The following is a 21446-nucleotide window of genomic DNA, read 5'->3' as shown; positions in this document are numbered from 1 at the left end:
TTAGTGACCAAAAGGGTTTTTGATAAGCGGAGAAGACCCTGCAGCTTCAAATTAGGAGACTTCGTCTGGTTGTCCACCAAGAATTTGAAGTTGAGACAGCCATCTCATAAGTTTGGCCCCCGGTTCATCGGCCCTTATAAGATCACCAGGGTTATCAATCCGGTGGCATTTCAGTTAGATCTGCCCCGTTCATTGGGTATCAATAAAACATTTCATTGTTCCCTTTTAAAACTGGCGGTTAGTAATCCTTCTTCCAGTGGAAGACCTTCTCCTCTTCTGATACGGGGTCAGAGGGAGTTTGTGGTTGAAAGGGTTCTTGACTCCAAGATGGTTCGGGGTCGGCTGTCATTTTTGGTGCACTGGAAGGGGTATGGCCCGGAGGAGCGGTTGTGGGTGCGCAGTTGTGATCTTCATGCTCCCAGACTGATACGCTCTTTCTTCTCGCAGTTCCCCGATAAACCCGGTGGTAGGGGTTCTTTGACCCCTCGTCAGAGAGGGGTACTGTTAGGATCTCCTGCTTTGTGCTGCCACGTCGCCATGGCAACCGGGAGGCAAGTGTTAGCGAAGTAACCTGAGCGCAGCTGATACTCCGGTCCGGGTTTTTACTGTGTAGTGGTTACAAGCTCTGTGCACGGCAGGGAATCCGGCGCTGGTTTTGTGCTCACAGTCTGTGAGGTCTGAGTGGGGCGTGAACAGCACCTGCTATATAAACCATCCTCTCAGGCTAGGCAAATGCTGCTGAATCTTTGTTTGTTAGTCAGTTCCAGAGAGTTAGCTAGTACTGTGTGACTTTGTATTTACTTGTTGCTTACTGCGAATAGGCCTTGGGATTCGGTACTTCATTCTGCCAATCCGGACCTAGCAGTAAGACTGGAGTCAGTTGTTTGACCTGCTGGGGTTCTTTTGTTATTCTGTGAACCCAGCAGGTTTGCGGCTGTACTCTCAGACCTGCTTGCTTAATCCTCCCTCACTGTGCAGGGCGTCCAGGTGTCAGTTTAGTGGCAGTAAGCTGAACCTGTGCCCTGCAAGTGGGGGTTAGGATTGTGGATACTCTCCTTGTGTCTATATTTCTATCTCTGACCAAGGAGTTTATTCCCACACCCGTTGGTAACCCTTTGGGGTTTTTTCTGTTGCTCTTAGCAACATCATTTCAGGTGCTCCACATGTTAAATCACTACACATCGCTTCATTGTCCGCTCTATTCCATCTGAGCTATTCCTGACACTAGGGAGACACCCAATTCCTGAGCCTTTGGGCTTCTCCGTTCACTTTGTGTTTATTAGTTATTCCATCACCTCCTGTGTATGTTATGTTATACTGTCTGTGAGTTCGTTTGCTTCGCTTCCCTCTCTGTTCATACACCGGTATACTCCTGTTAGCACTGGTGTGCGTAACAGTATGGGATAATTGTGACCCCTTGCTTCCGCAGGAGTACCATCATTTCCGCCATTACCTTGGTAAATATTCTCGGTGCGTGGAGAGACCAAACGGCAACGTCTGAAATTGGTAATGACAATCCTGTACCACAAATCTGAGGTACGCCTGATGAGGTGGATAAATGGGGACATGAAGGTATGCATCCTTTATGTCCAGAGACACCATAAAATCCTTCCCTTCCAGGCTTGCGACGACCGCTCTCAGCGATTCCATCTTGAACTTGAACCTTTTCAGGTATATGTTCAGAGATTTTAAATTCAATATGGGTCTGACCGAACCGTCCGGTTTCGGGACTACAACATGTTCGAATAATAACCCCCTCCTTGTTGAAGGAGGGGAACCTTGACCATCACCTGTTGAAGATACAATTTGTGAATTGCAGTTAACACTATTTCTCTCTCGTGGGGGGAAGCCAGCAGGGCCGTATGTGAGGGGGCATCTCCTCGAAGTCCAGCTTGTATCCCTGAGACACAATATCTATTGCCCAGGGATCCAACAGGGAGTGAACCCACTTGTGGCTGAAATTTCGAAGACGTGCCCCCACCGGGCCTAGCTCCGCCTGTGGAGCCCCAGCGACATGCAGTGGATTTTGTAGAGGCCGGGGAGGACTTCTGTTCCTGGGAACTAGCTGTCTTGTGCAGCTTCTTTCCTCTGCCCCTGCCTCTGGCAAGAAAGGACGCACCTCGGACTTTCTTGTTTCTTTGTGATCGAAAGGACTGCATTTGATAATGTTGTGCTTTCCTAGGCTGTGCGGGAATATAAGGCAAAAGATCAGAATTACCAGCCATAGCTGTGGAGACCAGGTCCGAGATCCCTTCTCCACATAATCCTCAGCCTTGTAAGGTAAACCTTCCATATGCCTCTTAAGTCGGCATCACCTGTCCATTGCATCTTCCACAGGACACGTCAAGCAGAAATCGACATAGCGTTGACTCTAGAACCCAGTAGACTAATGTCTCTTTGGGCATGTTTTATATATATATCTAAGACAGCATCTTTTATATATATATCTATATATATACATACATATATATATACATACTAGGGTCTCAATCTCTGCTGATAAGGTATCTCTCCACGCTGCTACAGCGCTATAAACCCATGCCGACACAATCGCCGGTCTGAGTAGTGTACCAGAATGTGTGTAAATGGACTTCAAAGTACTTTTACTGCATGCTATCTGCAGGATCCCTGAGGATAGCAGTTAAGTCAGCGCTACCTTTTGGGCAAACGTGACACCCTAGGGGAAGATTCCCATCGTATCCTGGCCCTAGTAGGGAAAGGATACTCCCTGAGAATTCTTTGTGGGAAACTGCAGTCTCTTGTCTGGAGATTCCCGCTCTTTTTCTTCATGACAGGAGGGAAATTTACCTCAGCTTTCTTCCCCTTAAACATGTGTACCCTTGTGTCAGGGACAGATGAGTCATCAGTGATATGCAAAACATTTTTTATTACAATAATCATATATTGAATACTTTCCTGTCATTTTGGCTGTAACTTTGCATTATCGTAGTCGACACTGGAGTCAGACTCCGTGTCGATATCAGTGTCTATTATTTTGGATAGTGAGCATTGAGAGAATCTGAAGGTCTCTGCGACATAGGGACAGACATGGGTAGATTCCCTGTCTGTTCTCTAATCTTTTGTGCAATAAATTTACCTTAGCACTTAATTTCACATATCCAAACAGGTGTCGGCATTGTCGACGGAGACACCACCCACACACATTTGCTCCATCTCCTCCTTAGGGGAGCCTTTTACCTCAGACATGTCGACACACACGTACCGACACACCACACACTCAGGGAATGCTCATCTGAAGACAATTCCCCCACAAGGCCCTTTGGAGAGACAGAGAGAGAGTATGCCAGCACACACCCCAGCGCTATAAACCAAGGAATAACACAGTAACTTAATGTTAACCCAGTAGCTGCTGTTTATATTGATTTTTGCGCCTAATTATGTGCCCCCCCTCTCTTTTTACCCTCTTCTACCGTGTATCTGCAGGGGAGAGCCTGGGGAGCTTCCTCTCAGCGAAGCTGTGGAGAAAAAATGGCGCAGGTGAGTGCTGAGGAAGAAACCCCGCCCCCTCGACGGCGGGCTTCTGTCCCGCTTAAATATACATTTTCTTGGCGGGGGCTCATACATATATACAGTGCCCAACTGTATATATGTGTACTTTTGCCAAAAGAGGTCCATATGCTGCCCAGGGCGCCCCCCCCTGCGCCCTGCACCCTTACAGTGACCCGAGTATGTGAGGTGTGTGGGAGCAATGGCGCACAGCTGCAGTGCTGTGCGTTACCTCAGTGAAGAACGGAGTCTTCTGCCGCCGATTTTGAAGTCTTCTTGCTTCTCATACTCACCCGGCTTCTGTCTTCCGGCTCTGCGAGGGGGACGGCGGCGCGGCTCTGGGATCGGACGACGAGGGTGAGATCCTGTGTACGATCCCTCTGGAGCTAATGGTGTCCAGTAGCCTAAGAAGCAGGACTTAGCTTCAGAGAGTAGGGCTGCTTCTCTCCCCTCTGTCCCACGATGCAGGGAGTCTGTTGCCAGCATAGCTCCCTGAAAATAAAAAACCTAACAAAATACTTTCTCACAGCAAGCTCAGGAGAGCTCACTGAACAGCACCCAGCTCGTCCGGGCACAGTCTCAAACTGAGGTCTGGAGGAGGGACATAGAGGGAGGAGCCAGAGCACACCAGAATCTAAATTCTTTCTTAAAGTGCCCATGTCTCCTGCGGAGCCCGTCTATTCCCCATGGTCCTTACGGAGTCCCCAGCATCCACTAGGACGTTAGAGAAATGCTGTTTGCTTTACAACAAATAAGACATTAAGAAGATGAAAATGATTGTTAATAGTTGTAATTATAGAAAGGAATCGTCTGTGAACTTTGCTAGCCAAAGTGATTACATTGTTGCATATGCACAATACTCTATGTATTTGAATTGCTTTTTAACTATTAAAGGGGTGAGATGACCTCTGCAGTACAGGGTTCCTCTCTACAGACAGGAGAGATAAATGATTTGCTTTAGGCTACAATCAGGAGCTGTAATAGGGATTCTGTCCAATAATATAGCATCATAGAAACAAATGCAATAGTTCACATTTTACATCCCCATTATCTCCTTAAGGTATTATACTACATTGAGCCAAGGAGTATAAACTGGTTTATGGATAAAATAAAGGAATACAAGGTAACGATTAGAATAATACTAATATTCTCGCTGTGGTTGTGCAGTCTTCAGAGCATATTGTAATCTAGTCATTGAACTTTATTGTTTATAATAAAACATTTGATTGTATTGCAAGTGGTTATTAAAAGGAATATGATGAAAAGGTTAGCTTGTAGGGACAGAGCGAGTTTGGATCTACGAATATGCATTGGACATTACATTCAGATTGTCTATAAAATGTGTTATACAGCCTTGTATGTAGTCTCCAGAAAAAAAGAAATACGCATTACCAAAATTGTGATTTCTTAATTTTGCCTTGTTGCACAATCAGTTAGGACACATGAGTGCTAGGTAGGGGAAACATGGATTTATGCCCTATTGATGCTAAATAAGACCCAGGAGAATGCCGATAAACATTATTTCTACAACATATGATCACAAATAAATTCATCTTACTGCCTTCCATCCAAGCATATACAAAGGTGTGTCCTCTAACTGTAAAGGGCACCATTTAGAGGATAATATTGTCCATGGGTGTAAACTTTCTGGTGGATGTACACAAAAGCAAGCAGAAGTACAGCTCCTGCAAATAACGTTTATCACCAAACTGTTGAATTAATAGGTTTATGCATACAATTACCCTCTGACCCTCACCCTCTGAGAAGGAAACTACTGTCCATCTCTGGGCAAGCACAAGTGAGTCTACCTACAGTGACCTCTTCCAGTAACTCCCTATGCCTCTTCTACCAGATACAACAACTTTCACCAATGCCTCTGTGATGCATACAGGAGACCTCAAACTTCACCACTGCTGATGTAAACAGACTCAGAGACCAGAAGAAGTACATGCGTGCAATCTGAATTCAGTCTTTTATGCCTGTAATAGTATGTGGTAAAAGGAAAAAAGACTCTCACATTGGAAATTAGGTGATGATCAGATGGTTGTCACCTAACCAAATCAATATTTATATATTACCTATTCCAGGGTATACCTGATTAGGAAAATGTGCACTTTGTGTGATGCTCTGCATAGGCAAATGGAGGGTGGGGGGGTTTACCATGACCACAATAGTAATAGTATAACTTGTATGGTATAACATGCAATATTACTACAGCTGCACATTTTCAAGACCCAATATCACAAATCAAATAAATAGCACCAGCTGTGGATCTTTTAAAATGTGTCAGTCAGTAATGAAAAAACCTGTGCACAAACTAGGAGATCTGGAACTCATGCACTGTTAGTGGCGCCCTGCTGTAGACCATCCATAGGGTTAATTATTAATACCCTATAACATATGCTATCCAGTGCATAAAGAGACCAATGTGTACTTATATGTCCAGGGCAGTGAATGGTTCTTCTGCCACTCCACCAGACTTCCGGCCTTGCTCAAATGCTTTGTAATGGAGCCTAAGGGGGACATGTACTAAGCAGTGATAAAAGTGGGGAAGTGAGCCCGTGAAGAAGTTGCCCGTGGCAACCAATCAGCACTGAAGTAACATTTATAATTTGCAAACTATACAATTGTACGGAGCAGCTGAATCGTTGCCATGGGCAACGTCTCCACAGGCTCACTTCTCCACTTTGATCACTGTTTAGTACATGTCCCCCTTGATCTGAAATACAAACATTCAGCTCAGATATGATGAATCTATTGCTATTGGAATTATGACATTCACTGCACTACGTCGGATGCATATTATAGCTGGTTAAGTGCTTGCTATGCCCTCTTCATGGACCTGCCACACTCACTCTAAAATGAAGCATTTGGAAACACCCCTCTAGAAATCCTGTGTTTGCCATTGTTCTGCATGGCAGGAGTTGCTGGCAATTGGAGTTGTCCAATCTCCATATTGTCTTTTGTCTTCATTTCATTCACCTATAGCAACACTCAAAGGTGTAGCACTCGCAGACCAAAGCAATCCAAAATCAACCTGGCATAGACAACAATAGTTGCTTGTGCTCTCTGAGCGTAAATAAGAAGAAGAGTAAAAAAAAACATTACTATATTGTTTGGGGGCACTTAAGGGCGGTATAATATTCACAATAAATGAAAATTGAATTTTTCTTGGATATACAGTATATTAAGTGATAAAAATAAAAACAAAACATACAAAAATAATACAGCAATTATAGTGAAAAATGCAAGGTGAATGATCCCACACTAATGAGCATGAATATATAAATCTTCATAGGTGAAATATACACAGTAGTGGCAAAATATGGACATACAGTACATACACTGTAGCAGCCAGCAGCAGGTCACCATATAAATACATTATAGCAGCCAGCAGCAGCAGCAGCATGTCACCACGGCAGCCGGGATGCAGAGAGGGGACTCTGAATTTTGAAAATGGCTCCTGAACCCAAAACCCATGAGATCCAAGAGCCGACCGCGGAAATATGACGCTTTGTCTTGTTGTGGGATACAAAGCAGATGGGGAGATACGAGTCCTGTCTCAGTCCCCCATGGATCCCGGAAGTTCGGGTGGGCTTGGTTCTCTGAGACCCGAGCAAGCTCATCTCTATTAGAGAGTAGTGTGAACCAAGCAGAAGAATGACACCTGGTGGAAAGCTTTCCGTGACATCCATAAATACTGCTCCAGACATTAAATGCTACAAAAACACCTAGCAGCATGATAGATACCAGTTACCCCCCACCCCCTAGTGTTAATATATCCCAGAGGCACAACACAACCACGCACAATGTTACCAGGTCTCATTGTGGCACTATGCACACCCCACCCCCACAGTGCACTGTGCCACTAAGTAACTATTTTACGTCCCATCCCTCAGGGCCAAAAGTCTTGACTCTCATTCCCCACACATCATCTCTGCCAAGAGCCCCTCAGGGGATTACCCACCCCCTCCTTTGGTATTCCGGCTCAAAAATTCGGTAGCAATGTTGTCTGTTATTGCTACATCACTGCCAAGAGACTATGGGAGCACGAGGAAATACTGTATGTTCTGCAGATGTACAAAAAGCCTGGGCATGCAGTGGGACAGGACGATGTCAGCTACAGCTTCACATTCCAGAGCTTGGTAATCGCATAATATAGCAGCCCCATAGAAACCTATGAAGCTGCTAATGCGTTCGGAAACAGGCACCCGCAGCAGATATCTCTGGGAGTCTTACTATTTCCAGGGATTTACCGCAAAATGTGTTTAATACATATACCCCTACATCATATATTTATATATAGGGGTCATTCCGAGTTGTTCGCTCGTTGCCGATTTTCGCTATACTGCGATTAGTCGCTTACTGCGCATGCGCAAGGTTCGCAGAGCGCATGCGCTTAGTTATTTTACACAAAAGTTAGGTATTTTACTCACGGCATAACAAGGATTTTTCATCGTTCTGGTGATCGTAGTGTGATTAACAGGAAGTGAGTGTTTCTGGACGGAAACTGGCCGTTTTCTGGGAGTGTATGAAAAAACGCTGGCGTTTCTGGGAAAAACGCGGGAGTGTCTGAAGAAACGGTGAGTGTCTGGGCGAACGCTGGGTGTGTTTGTGACGTCAAACCAGGAACGAAACTGACTGAACTGATCGCAATGTAGGAGTAAGTCTGGAGCTACTCAGAAACTGCTAAGAAATTTCTATTCGCAATTCTGATAATCTTTCGTTCGCAATTCTACTAAGCTAAGATACACTCCCAGAGGGCGGCGGCCTAGCGTGTGCAATGCTGCTAAAAGCAGCTAGCGAGCGAACAACTCGGAATGAGGGCCTTAATTATAAGTTACTTTCTTTTAGTTGCACTTTATATAATATCTAACAGCTAACAATGAAGGGGTATAACACTGTAGTTAGAAATAAGAAATCCATTGTCTATATCAAACTAAATATAATTAGGGATTTTGTCTTTTGTCATCGTTCTATGCCACTATAAACTCTTTTTTTTTTATTTTCCTGTTTAACATATAATAAAACATAAATCAATTGTACCTCAAAATGCACATCTCCTAAGCAACTAAATGTTAAATATGGGCCGACAATCTGCAGTACATCTTCTTTACTTTCATTTTGAATTGTGAACTTTGGCACAAGAGGATCCCATTTCTGCACGATGAAGCCGACAGTTGTACCTGGAGGAGCTTGAACTTCCAGCTGAAAAATAAAAAGTTCCGTTAGCCTTAATGTGTGACGTAAAAGTGCATCCAAAACAGTAACTTTCAATACCCTTGAAATTAGCAGTACACAGAGGGAGATTGTCACTTAGGGCTGGTTGTCAAAGCAAACCATTCAGCAATATCCGTCCTCTGTGATATGTCCATTATAAAACAAAGAAAGCTGTAATTTCTTCTGTGTGTGTCAAAAGCAATCACAAATGTTGCAAAGTGTTTAATTGTGCACAAAAATGCATTACTCAGAGCTCTGTGCATCTGAATGAAAGTAGCAACGTAGTTATGTGCCTGCCTATGTATATATACACACGTATTTGTTTAAAGCACTTTTTCATAAAATAATTGAGGTTTGCTTGAAAGAGCAAATAAAAAATAATAATTATTGCACAAAGAAGGAGCGGACCTGGGCACCACACGCTGAGAGTTCACAATTATTTATCATAGGGAATTCGCCTTTATTTATTTATTTTAAATAAATACTGCAGTTTATAGTATTAATAAAGGCAGATTTCTAGAAACATAATAAAGACATTGAATGTACAACAGTGACCCATACTCACGGAATTACTACCACTACAGAAGATATAGTGTCTGTAGAGACCAGAGATGAGTCCAACCATGCCTCTTTGCAGCATATTTGGCACATTGAAACCCTAATACGCGTGCAGGCTTGGACTGGCCCACAGTGGTACAGGGGATACCACTGGTGGGCCCCACTGCCTGGGAGCCCACCTCCTGTTCTAAGGATCAGGTTCCAGACTGTGCACTTTAATTATACATTATACATATGTTACCTTATACTGTACTATAGTGCATTGCTGATAAGTTATCTGGTACATTATCATGCATGAAAGCAGATTAATTTACTGTATATATTTATGAAGGGGCCCAGATGTTGCACTCTCTAATGGTTAGTCAAACCAATGAGGTGGCAGGCCACACCCCCTCTGCGGACTGGCCACACCCCTAAACATGGGCCCCTACCATTGCATTTCCCCGGTGGGCCCTACATGCCCCAGTCTGACACTGTATGCGTGGCATCGCTGGACCCCATAGCAAACCTTTTGGGGGGACCAATGATACCAGATTTAGAGTTGCGGGATCCCAAACTTTTTCCTTTATTAAAAACCAAATAGCATTTGCACATGTTTTATCCAGATGCAGATTAGCTGCATGAGGAAGAATACTTACTCACTTCCTCTGTTATACCCCTTTTACAGCAAAGTTTTGAGTCTGACCCGGGATTTGGAACATGGTTCCAAGCCAGGTCAGACCCAGGACTCACCCCATTCTCACTGCGGAGCTGGTTGGCACGGCTTGTGTTTATTTGACTGGCGGTCAGGAGACCGCCAGTCACAAAACCAATCCTGGGATCCTGGCGTCTCAAAATCCAGCTGGCCGGCATGCCGACCAACAGGGACTATTCCCACTCATGAGTGTCCAGGAGCTCTGTCGGATGGCCCGCTGCGTGGTGAGCACAGCTCCGCTCGCACCCCCGCTGCAATCGGTATTGTGACCCACTGGTCTCCTGACCGCCAGTCACACATACCGAACCCAGTTGGCACCATTCACACTGCACACAAGTGTAGTGCGGTGCTTGGAGATGACATCATCTCAAAGCTCCGGAAACTCCAGATTTCCAGTGAATGCTGGACCAGGGCAGACCAGCGGCCTGCAGGTGAGGGGGTGTCGGTTCAGTAGATTGTCGGGAGGATGTCTGTAGTCACAAGCTGTCGCTGGGGAGACAGACAGGGAGAGATTACAGCCTCCCTGTGTGAAGTGGGGATGGCATAAAAACCAAAACGGTACAGACCATACGGGAAGGCTACATTCTCTCCCTCCCCGGTGACAGCTATCACAGACACAGTTCCGATTTGACATTTTGCCCAATCACCATGCTATAAACGGGTCCTGGGTCGGATGACATGGGTTACCCGTTTACACAGACCCTTAACTTGGGTCCTACCCGTGTCCAACACAATAAGCTATGTGGGTTGGATTCCCGAGTAACTGGACCTGTTTTTTTTTTTTTTTGGGGGGGGGGGGGGGGGGGGGGGTGGGGGGCCTTTTCCACTGAGGTGAAACCCAGTTGATGTGCACTCACGTGCAAAAAGCTGTGTTTTTCAAGGCAGTGGAAAAGGGGTAATAGTTACCAGCATGTTCCTCCTGCAGTTGCTGATGAAGAGAATGCACAGTGATTAATGTACTTTAGCTGCAGTGACCGAGGAGCAACCAGGTAATTAATGTGGAGTGAAAGAAGCACAAGCGGCAATCCCCTACATCACCAGTAAAGAAGGTGCATGGATAAAGTATCACTATGTTCTGCCTCCATCTCTGATAATATTGTGAGCTTTGCATTGGAGGAGAGGATGCATAACTTGGAGAAATTATTGGGGGGCCTCATGGTAAAGTGCAGATGACATAAGTTCAGAAGGAACTTCAGGTTTCTTACCCATTTCTTAAGCCTAGAATTACATTATCGATCCTTTTAATATGCTTAAAGCAAAATGTTTGCCGATAACATTTTGGTTCTACATAAAATTTTAATAGTTGATAAACAGGTTTGGATGGTGGATGGTCCCATTTGATATCTAAAAGCCCTTAGGTCTACATGTTTTATCATATCCAAATAATTTCTGTATCATGCATATTAGAAATATACGTGAGGCTGTCAGGCGACTGTGTCAAAGTTTAGTAAGTGTAGCTGCTCCACTTACCAAGCTGCTTGTCATTATCAGTGGCAGTTGCTCCCCACACATGGCGTGGAAGGGTGGTTAAAACGGGATCAGTATGAAATACCTACAATCAACATCCCGACGGTCAAAATACCGACAACAATTGACCGATGGTCAAAATCCCGACAAGGGGAAATCATGAAAAACTCATGTCGAAGTTTTGACGGGAGCCATCATATTGTTTTATTGTTTTATTAGAAGTCACAACTCTAATCACATATTTAGTCTACAGTATTTAGTGACCAATTTTGGGGTGGGCCCCCTTTACCTTGTGGGCCCCTGGGCATATGCCAGTCTAGCCACCATGTATTTACACTAGAGATGTGCGGCGGGCATTTTTTGTGTTTTGTGTTTTGTGTTTGGTTTTGGTTCTAATTCCCCGCTCGTGTGTTGGTTTTGCCAAAACCACCCTTTCGTGTTTTGATTTTGGATCTGAATGATTTTAGAAAAAAAATATAAAAACAGCTAAAATCACAGAATTTGGGGGTCATTTTGATCCTAAGGTATTATTAACCTAAATAACATTCATTTCCACTCATTTCCAGATTCTGAACACCTCGCACATCACAATATTGTTTTTAGGCCTAAAGTTGCACCGAGGTGGCTGTATGACTAAGCTAAGCGACACAAGTGTGCGGCACAAACACCTGTCCCATCTAGGAGTAGCACTGCAGTTGCAGACAGGATGGCACTTAAAAAACTAGGCCCCAAACAGCACATCATGCAAAGAAGAAAAAGTGGTGCAATGAGGTAGATGTATGGCTAAGCTAAGCAACACAAGTGTGCAGCACAAACAACATGGGACGTGCTGGAATTTGCCCAGATGTAACACACGCACAATATTGGTGGCACAGGATAGCCTAAACCAAACACACACTGCAAAGTCTGTAAAATGAATTTGGATAATAATAACAACCCTTTTATTTGAAGCTATTATAATAATATACAGCACAGGCTAGCGTACCCCTACACCACACAGGGCAAACCCTGTAAAAATTATTTGGTTAATAATATAAGTAATGTATATAACCCTTTTATTTGGAGTAAATAATATACAGCACAGCACAGCACCACTGGACTGGACTTATACGGCAGTATCAATGGACATATACGGCAGTATCACTGGACATATATGGCAGGATCAATGGACATATATGGCAGGATCAATGGACATATACGGCAGGATCACTAGACATATACGGCAGGATCACTAGACATATACGGCAGGATCACTAGACATATACGGCAGGATCACTAGACATATACGGCAGTATCAATGGACATATACGGCAGTATCACTGGACATATACGGCAGTATCACTGGACATATACGGCAGAATCACTGGACATATACGGCAGTATCACTGGACATATACGGCAGTATCAATGGACATATACGGCAGGATCACTGGACATATACGGCAGGATCACTGGACATATACGGCAGTGTCAATGGACATATACGGCAGGATCACTGGAATTATATGGCAGGATCACTGGAATTATACGGCAGGATCACTGGAATTATACGGCAGGATCACTGGAATAATACGGCAGGATGACTGGATTTATACGGCAGTACCGCTGGACATATACAGCAGTACCACTGGACATATACGGCAGGATCACTGGACATATACGGCAGGATCTCTGGACATATACGGCAGCACAGGGACACCACCACTGGTCTGATGCAGGACAACACCGCACCACTGCAACGGACTGGATTTATACAGCAGCACTGGACATATGGCAGCAGAGGACACCACTGTGACTGGTCACTGGACTGACTGATGCACAGGACACTACCACTGGTCTGATGCAGGACAACACAGCAACACTGTAAGGAACTTGTTATTATACAGCAGCACGGGACACATGGCAGCAGAGGACACCATTGTGACTGGTCACTGGACTGACTGATGCACAGGACACTACCACTGGTCTGATGCAGGACAAAACAGCACCACTGCAATGGACTGGACTTATACAGCAGCACTGGACATATGACAGCAGAGGACACCACTGTGACTGGTCACTGGACAGACTGATGCACAGGATACTACCAGTGTCGGACTGGGGTATGAAGGGCCCACCGGGGAAATGCAGTGGTAGGGTCCCATGTTTAGGGGTGTGGTCAGTCTCCAGGTTGGGTGAGGCTAGCCACCACAGAGGCTTGGCTAACCATTAGATAATACACGGTCTGGGCCCCTTGATAAATATATATGGTAGATAGTGAGATACTGCTAGTGCATGCATGATAATGTACCAGACTGATAACAGCAATGCACTCTAGTGAGTACACCATAGTCCTGTGCAGTATAAGGTAACATACTGTATGTATAATGTATAATTCAAGTGCACAGTCTGGAACCTGATCCCTAGAGGAGGAGGTGGGCTCCCCAGACAGTCGGGCCCACCGGGGGTTTCCCCTGTGCCCCTGTGGGCCAGTCCAACCCTGGACACTACCACTGGTTTGATGCAGGACAACACAGCAACACTGTAAGGGACTTACTATACAGCAGCACTGGACATATGGCAGCAGAGGACACCACCACTGTGACTGGACAGATGCAGCACAAGTCACGGACACTGAGAGAACGGAGACACGTCTTCTCTCTACACTCTCCAATGCCAGAGTGAAAATGGCGGCGACGCGCGGCTCCTTATATGGAATCCAAACCCCGTGAGAATCCGACAGCGGGATAATGACGTTTTGCCTTGTTCTGGTTTCCGAGTAAGGCAGGAAAACCCGAGCCTGACTCGGATCCGGGCTCGGAGTGTGAAGTCCGGTAGGGTTCGTTTCTCTGTGAATCAAATCCACTCATCTCTAATTTACACCACTGGTTTTGGAATTGTTTATTCTCAGATTGTATACCGTACAATAGGGAGGCCCACACTGCCCACCCTGCACCTGCACCATGTTGAAAGTGGGGGAATGAACCTCTCAAGTGCGGTTCATTATTACAGGGGCCACCTCTCACCCCTGCTCTTCTCCCTGTACACAAATGACTGCACCTCTGAGGCGCAATCAGTAAAGATCATCAAATTCGCCGATGGCACCACCGTCATCGGCCTCATCAAGGACTATAGACGGGAAGTAGACCAATTGGCCTAGGGGTGCAGCCACAACAACCTTAAGCTCAACTCCCTCAAAACTGTCGAGATGATAGTAGACTTCAGGAAGAAGTCAGCTAGTGCACCTCCGCTAACGATTGCTGACAGTGCAGTATCGCTAGTGGACTCCTTTAAGTTCCTAGGGAATACAATCTCCCGGGACCTTAAATGGGGGTCCAACGCCACTGTAGGGAAAGCACAGCAGAGGTTGTTCTAGCTCAGGCAACTAAGGAAGTTCAACATCCCACAGAAGCTTCTGCTCCTCTTTTACTCCGCGATTGTGGAGGCGGTACTGTGCTCCTTGATACTGGTATGGTATGGCTCCGCCAACACGAGGGACAGATGCAAGCTCCAAAAGGTGGTCAGAACAACAGAGAAGATCAATTATACTTATCTCTCCTCCATCTCCGGAGTCCCACGTTGTCCGGTGGCCTGGCACTGCAGAGAAGCAGAAATCACAGGGAAAATAGCTTGCTGCCCATTTTCCTTGTGATTTGCGAATCTGCAGATGCCATGTTCCTGGGTTCAGATGCCATGTTCCTGGAGACCTGTGAATGCGCATTAAACTCTGCGCACAAACCTAGAGCCTCCTCTACTGCCAGAGAGCAGGGGGGCTCACATGCAGCCTGCACATGGGTCCTCTCCTTTCTTAAACTGCCCATGATACCTTATGCTGGTTTATTTTCACATTGTCTTAATAAAGTCAATGAACACATTGCTCTTTACTTTTCACACATAAGAATATACCAGTTGTATTCTGAAACCAAATGACAACAGTGCTGTAACTGGCTGTTGGTCTGCACCATGTAGAAAGTTGTAGTTTCAGATGGCCCGGGTTCATCCTACCTGCGAATGGGTCTTGCACGTGGTTGCATCATAATTTTGATTAGCTGCAGCAGCCTGCGACTCATTCACAGGGGAGTATGCACAAGGCATTGCTATGGAAGTGGGTACGGGCACACTATTTACGGAAAACCAGTTGCAGTTGCCGCCAAGATAAACGAGGACTCATCTCTATGTCACAAACCTTGTGACCGCATACCGGAGGTGAGACTCCGAAGAGTGACAGTAAGCCCCCTTTTTGGGGTGGACTCCGAACCACCTTGGGCTTTAGTTGGATTCTTGGCATGAAAAACTCAGATTAACCTCGGAGTGTGTACATCTCCTACAGAAATCCAAGACCTCTCCTCCAGGCCATATCCCTTCCAATCTATAAGATATTGTAGATGGCCATACCTTTGGTGAGAAGAATCAAGAATCTTGTGAACTTCAAACTGAATCTTAGGAGGCTTAGGAAGCGCTGCCCGGAATCGATTGAGTACTAAAGGCTTCAACAAAAAAATATGGAAGGCATTAGGAACCTTTAAATAAGGAGGTAACTTCACCTTGTAAGCTACTGGATTCAAGACCTTCTCTATCGGAAAAGGTCCACTGTATCTAGGAGTAAATTTCTTAGAGGGCACATTGATCAATAAATTATGGTTAGAAATCCACACACGGTCTCCTACTTTGAGACTTGGAGCAACCCTCCGTTTTCGATCCACAAAGCATTTATATTTATTGGACGTCTTAAGCAAGGTCTCATGTGTTTGTTTCCACATCTTGGAGTATTTCTGTAAAGACAGTTCCACCACAGGAAATTCGAAGGCTGGAAGCGAATGAAAGCAGGCACTTGTGGATGAAATCCATAATTTATATGGAATGGTGTGGAATTAGTGGTCGAATGGTAAAGATTGTTATGAGCAAATTCAGCAAACGGAATATAGTCCAGCCAATCATCCTGGGAGGAGGACATGAATATTCGTAGAAAAGTCTCCAGGTCTTGATTAACCCTCTCAGTCTGGCCATCCGATTAGGGATGATATGCAGAGAAGAAATTCAACTTGATTCCAAGTACAGAACACAGTGACCTCCAGAATTTGGCAACAAATTGAGAACCCTGGTCGGACACAATCTCCCGTGGAAGTACATGCAATTGAAAAATCTCCAACATGCCCAATTTTACAAGTTGAGGTGCAAATAACGGGACGAAGTGTACCATTTTGGAAAACCGGTCCACAATGACCCAAATGGTGTTCCGTCCCCTGGAAGCAGGCAAGTTGGTTATAAAGTCCATAGAGATGTGTGTCCAGGGTCTTTGTGGTACTAGTAATGGATGATGAAGACCGGATGGCGATCCCTTAGGAATTTTATGTTGAGCAGACTTTGGACAGGCAGCTATGAACTCCAAAACATCGGACCTAAGATGAGGCCACCAGTAAGAATGCTGGATGAACTTGAGGGTTTTAATGCTGCCAGCATGTCCCATGAAGGGTGAGGTATGAGCCCAGGTAAGCAGCTTTTTCTTCAGCTCGGGTGCAACAAAAGTCTTTCCCGGAGGTGGAAGTGGAGTGGTATTAGTGGCGGCAAAGGAAGTTGGATCCAAAATGAACTGTTCCTCTGAAGGTTCCAGAGAGTCATCAACATTCATTGAGCAGGAGTGGGCATCAGCTTTTCGATTGAGTGCTCCCGGACGATAGCCGAGTTTGAAAGAAAAGAGGGAGAAGGAGAGGGCCCATCTAGCCTAACATGGATTTAGACATTGAACAGATTGCAAATATAGAAGGTTCTTATGGTCAGTGATTACTGAAATTGGATATTGAGCTCCCTCTGATAATTACCTCCACTCTTCAAAGGCCACTTTAATAGCCAACAATTCCTGTTCTCTAATAGCATAATTCTGTTTGGCCGGAGAGAATTTTCATGAAAAATATGCACAGGGATGGACTCTTTTATCCTCGAAGACCTGGGATAGGACTGCTCCCACTCCTACCGAAGACGCATCCACTTCTACCTGGAAAGGATGACTGAAATCGGGCTGTCGAAGAATTGGAGCTGACATAAAAGCATTCTTTAAGGAAGAGAAAGCCTTGAGAGCCTCAGGTGGCCAATCAGATGGATTCGCTCCTTTCCTAGTCAGCGCAGTAATGGGATCAATGATGGAAGAATAACCTTTAATTAATTTTCTGTAGAAGTTGCAAACCCTAAAAAACATTGAACCCCTTTAAGGGAGACAGGAAGATTCCAATGCCGGATTGCCTGGACTTTGGCAGTGTCCATCTGTAACTCCTTCCCAGAAATGATATAACCCAAAAAAGGAATTGTGAACACCTCGAACGTGCACTTCTCAAGCTTACAGAACAGGTGATTCTCTCTAAGACGACTTAGGACTTCCTGGACTTGCTCCCGCTGGGCCTGCAGATCGTTTGAAAAATCAAAATGTCATCAGAGTATACTACCAGGTATTTGTAGAGTAGATCCCGAAACAGCTCATTGACATAATTCAGAAAAACTGCACGGGTGTTACATAGACCAAAGGGTATTACCAGGTACTCATAATGCCCATCGTGGGTGTTGAACACTGTCTTCCATTCGACTCCAGCTCGGATACATATTAAATTGTAGGCCCCATGCAGATATAGTTTGGTGAAGACTGTAGCACCCTTCACTCGGTCGAATAACTTGTGGATCAGGGGCAAGGGTTACCTGTTCTTAACTGTAATGTCATTAAGACCCAAGTAGTTGATACAGGGTCGCAGGCCCCCATACTTTTTAATGAAAAAGAACCCTGCCCCGGCTGGAGAAGAGGAAGGCCGGATAAATCCTTTATCCAAGTTTTCCTGAATGTACTTGGAAAGAGCTTGGGTCTCTGGGAGGGACAGAGGATAAATCCGACCTCTGGGAGGAGTTTTACCAGGCAACAGATCAATAGGACAGTCCCAGCTTTGAAGAGGAGGTAACTCATCTGCCCCCTGTTTACTGAAGACATCTTGGAAGGCTTGATAAGCAATTGGAAGACTAAAAGACTTGAGTGTAGAGAGTGGTTTCACAGTGGACAGACAATTCTGGGGACAGGACTTCCCCCAAGAGGCACATCCATAGTGCACCAATCAATTCAAGGGTTGTGTTTTTGGAACCATGAAAATCCAAGAATTATTTCATGAGAGGCTTTAGGAATTACCAGGAAAGAGATACTTTCAGAATGAAGAACTCCGCCTTTCATCCTCAGAGGCACAGTGCGACGAGTGATGATCCCTACGGGAATTAAACTCCCATCTACTGCGATGACAGAGATAGCTCGATCCAAACGTACAGTCTGTATTCCAGAGCATTGAACAAATGCTGAAGTGATGAAACTATCAGCAGCTCCAGAGTCGAGGAGAGCAGCGATTTGAAGGGATGAAGAGGGAAGCTCTAAACTCGTAAACAGGACCGACTCCTTCTTGGTAAGAAATTCTAGATAACCTCCTAGCTTAACCTCTCCTGCGCAAGCTAGGAGCGTGAGTTTCCCAGCCATTGACAACAGGATTTAACAAAATGGTCGGCCGCACCAAAGTACATACAGAGATTGCCTTGTCTACGCCTCTTCATTGGTGAGGCATGAACGATTGATCTGCATGGGCTCTTCTGCCGAAGGTGAAGATGGTCTTGGAGAGGGGTTAGCGTGGGATCTAGGACGCTCAGTTTTTGCTCGTTCCAACCCATGCTCTCTATATCTGAGATCCAACTTATTACATAGGGAGATTCATTTATCGAGTTTGTCTGGAACATCCTGAGTGGCTAGGTCATCTTTGATTCTATCAGAGAGGTCGTTCCAAAAGGCAGTGATGAGATCCTCCTCATTTCAATTCAGTTCAGATGAGAGGGTACGAAATTGGATCACGTACTGACTGACAGAATGGGTTCCTTGACGCAAACACAGACTCTCCAGAGAGGCAGAGGTAGTTCGGCCCGGCTCATCGAAGGTCTTACGGAAGGTCACTACAAATTCTGGGTAATTTGAGATAATGGGATCTACTCTCTCCCACAACGATGAGGCCCATTCAAGTGCTTGTCCCATTAGAAGAGAAATAATATAGGCAATCTTTGTCCGGGATGACAGGAAATTGGCAGACTGAAGTTTGAATTGAATCCCAAATTAATTGAGAAATCCACGACATTGCTTTGGACTTCCGTCAAACCTGTTAGGTTTCGGCAATTGCAACCGAGGGACTAGTCCAGACACCGGAGGACTGGAGGAGTTGGAGCATGTACAGATACTTGGGACGAAGATATAGCCATATGAAGAGAATCCAGACTGGTGGACATACTCTGCATAAATTGCACAATCTGAGCTTGTGTAGTCTCCTGCTTGCTTAGGCGGGACAGAATATCTGCAATAGCATTGCCTCCAGTAGCCCGCTCACTCGCTGGATCCATTGGGCCAGTGCTTACTGTCACGCTAGGCTGATGTTGAGGCTCCGACAACTGAGGTTGGACTTGAGAGACAGCTGCCTGAGGAGAGGGAAGGCAAGGAGGCTGGATGTAGTTCCTTCTCATGGGATGCAGAACTAAGTATGAACCCAAGGAGAGACTGAGGACGATGAAGAAGATATAATATGATTTAATGAAGTAATGATGATAAACAAAGACTGAACTTTTCCGAATGACTGAGCTGAAGAATGGAGTTTGTGACTGAAAAACGAGACTGAAGAACTCTGAATGAAGAACTGAAGACTGTGACTTTAAGACAAAGCTGAAAAATGAAGAACTGAAGACTGTGACTGTGGCTTTAAGATGCAGCTAAAGAATGAAGAACTGAAGACTGTGACTGTGGCTTTAAGATGTGGCTGAAGAATGAAGAACTAAAGACTGTGACTGTGGCTTTAAGACAAGGCTGAAGAATGAAGAACTGAAGACTGTGACTGGCTTTAAGATGCGGCTGAAGAATGAAGAACTGAAGACTGTGGCTTTAAGACGAAGCTGAAGAATGCCTTCCGATGTCCTACCGCTCACACCCCTGGATCCCCTCCACGGCCATGGACCATGTGGTTACCCCGCGAGTGGAGATGGGCTGTTAGCAACAGGACTGCGTCAAGTGGGAGACCACCAGACGGTAGCAAATGAGAACAGGATACTTGGAGTAACCTGGGAGCACAGAGCTGAGCACTTTTAACTGGGAAACTAACTAGAAGCACTGGCCCCGCTGCTTAAAACCAGAACCCTTTTATAAGGGAAGGCTACTATGGATTGGCTGAGGCAGAGAGTGAGAATTGCTATTAGACTGACATTGGTTTCCAACATGGCGGCCTCCAGAACTGAGGACACACCAGGACACAGCACCCAGTGCACTAAGCACCGGTCCATGGCCTCTGGAGCCGGAGCTAGTACCAGGACCCTGCACAGCAACCCCTTGCAGCAGCACTCTGTTTGCCCGAACCCCGGCCTCTGGTTTCTGGCAGCCACACACAAGAGCTTAGCACCCCCCCTGCTGCAGTTCCACGTCGCCGCAGCCCCGCCAGCCACCAGGATTGCAAACCTTGTGACTGCACACCGGAGGTAAGACACCGGAAAGTGACACTCTACAGACAGGTTGGGCTGGAAATTTCTCAGCTTACATTTTAACTATTTTTCCAGACAAAGGTATAATTTTCTTATTCTGGTGATTTTCATTTATTACCAGTTCTTTATATAGCGCACACATATTCCGCAGCAGTGTACAGAGAATATTTGCTCGTTCACATCAGTCCCTGCCCCAGTGGAGCTTACAATCTATATTCCCTATCACATGTACACACAGATACATTCACGCTACGGTTAATTTTTGTTGGGAGCCAGTTAACCTACCTGTATATTTTTGGATTGCGGGAGGAAACCGGAGTACCTGGAGGAAACCCACGCAAGTACGGGGAGAATATACAAACTCCACACAGTTAGGGCCATGGTGGGAATCAAACCCATGACCTCAGTGCTGTGAGGCAGTAATGCTAACCATTACACCATCTGTACTGCCCTATTATTGAACTTATGCAATAATTCCAGCGCTGAATGAGTAATGTGCAGA

At 45.4% G+C, this 21446-nt stretch overlaps 1 protein-coding gene across 1 annotated transcript in view; it reads right to left on the bottom strand.

Moving 5' to 3' along the window:
• PLSCR5 (phospholipid scramblase family member 5) overlaps nucleotides 1-21446 on the bottom strand; it is a 212149-nt gene that overhangs the window by 105883 nt on the left and 84820 nt on the right. Inside the window, exon 5 of the mRNA XM_063919572.1 lies at nucleotides 8554-8715. Coding sequence (XP_063775642.1) covers nucleotides 8554-8715 — 162 coding nt within the window. The remainder of the gene's footprint in view (nucleotides 1-8553; nucleotides 8716-21446) is intronic.

Source organism: Pseudophryne corroboree, chromosome 4 (genome assembly GCF_028390025.1).
Source record: "Pseudophryne corroboree isolate aPseCor3 chromosome 4, aPseCor3.hap2, whole genome shotgun sequence".
Taxonomy (NCBI): domain Eukaryota; kingdom Metazoa; phylum Chordata; class Amphibia; order Anura; family Myobatrachidae; genus Pseudophryne; species Pseudophryne corroboree.
This window is presented reverse-complemented; position numbering and strand designations above follow the sequence as displayed.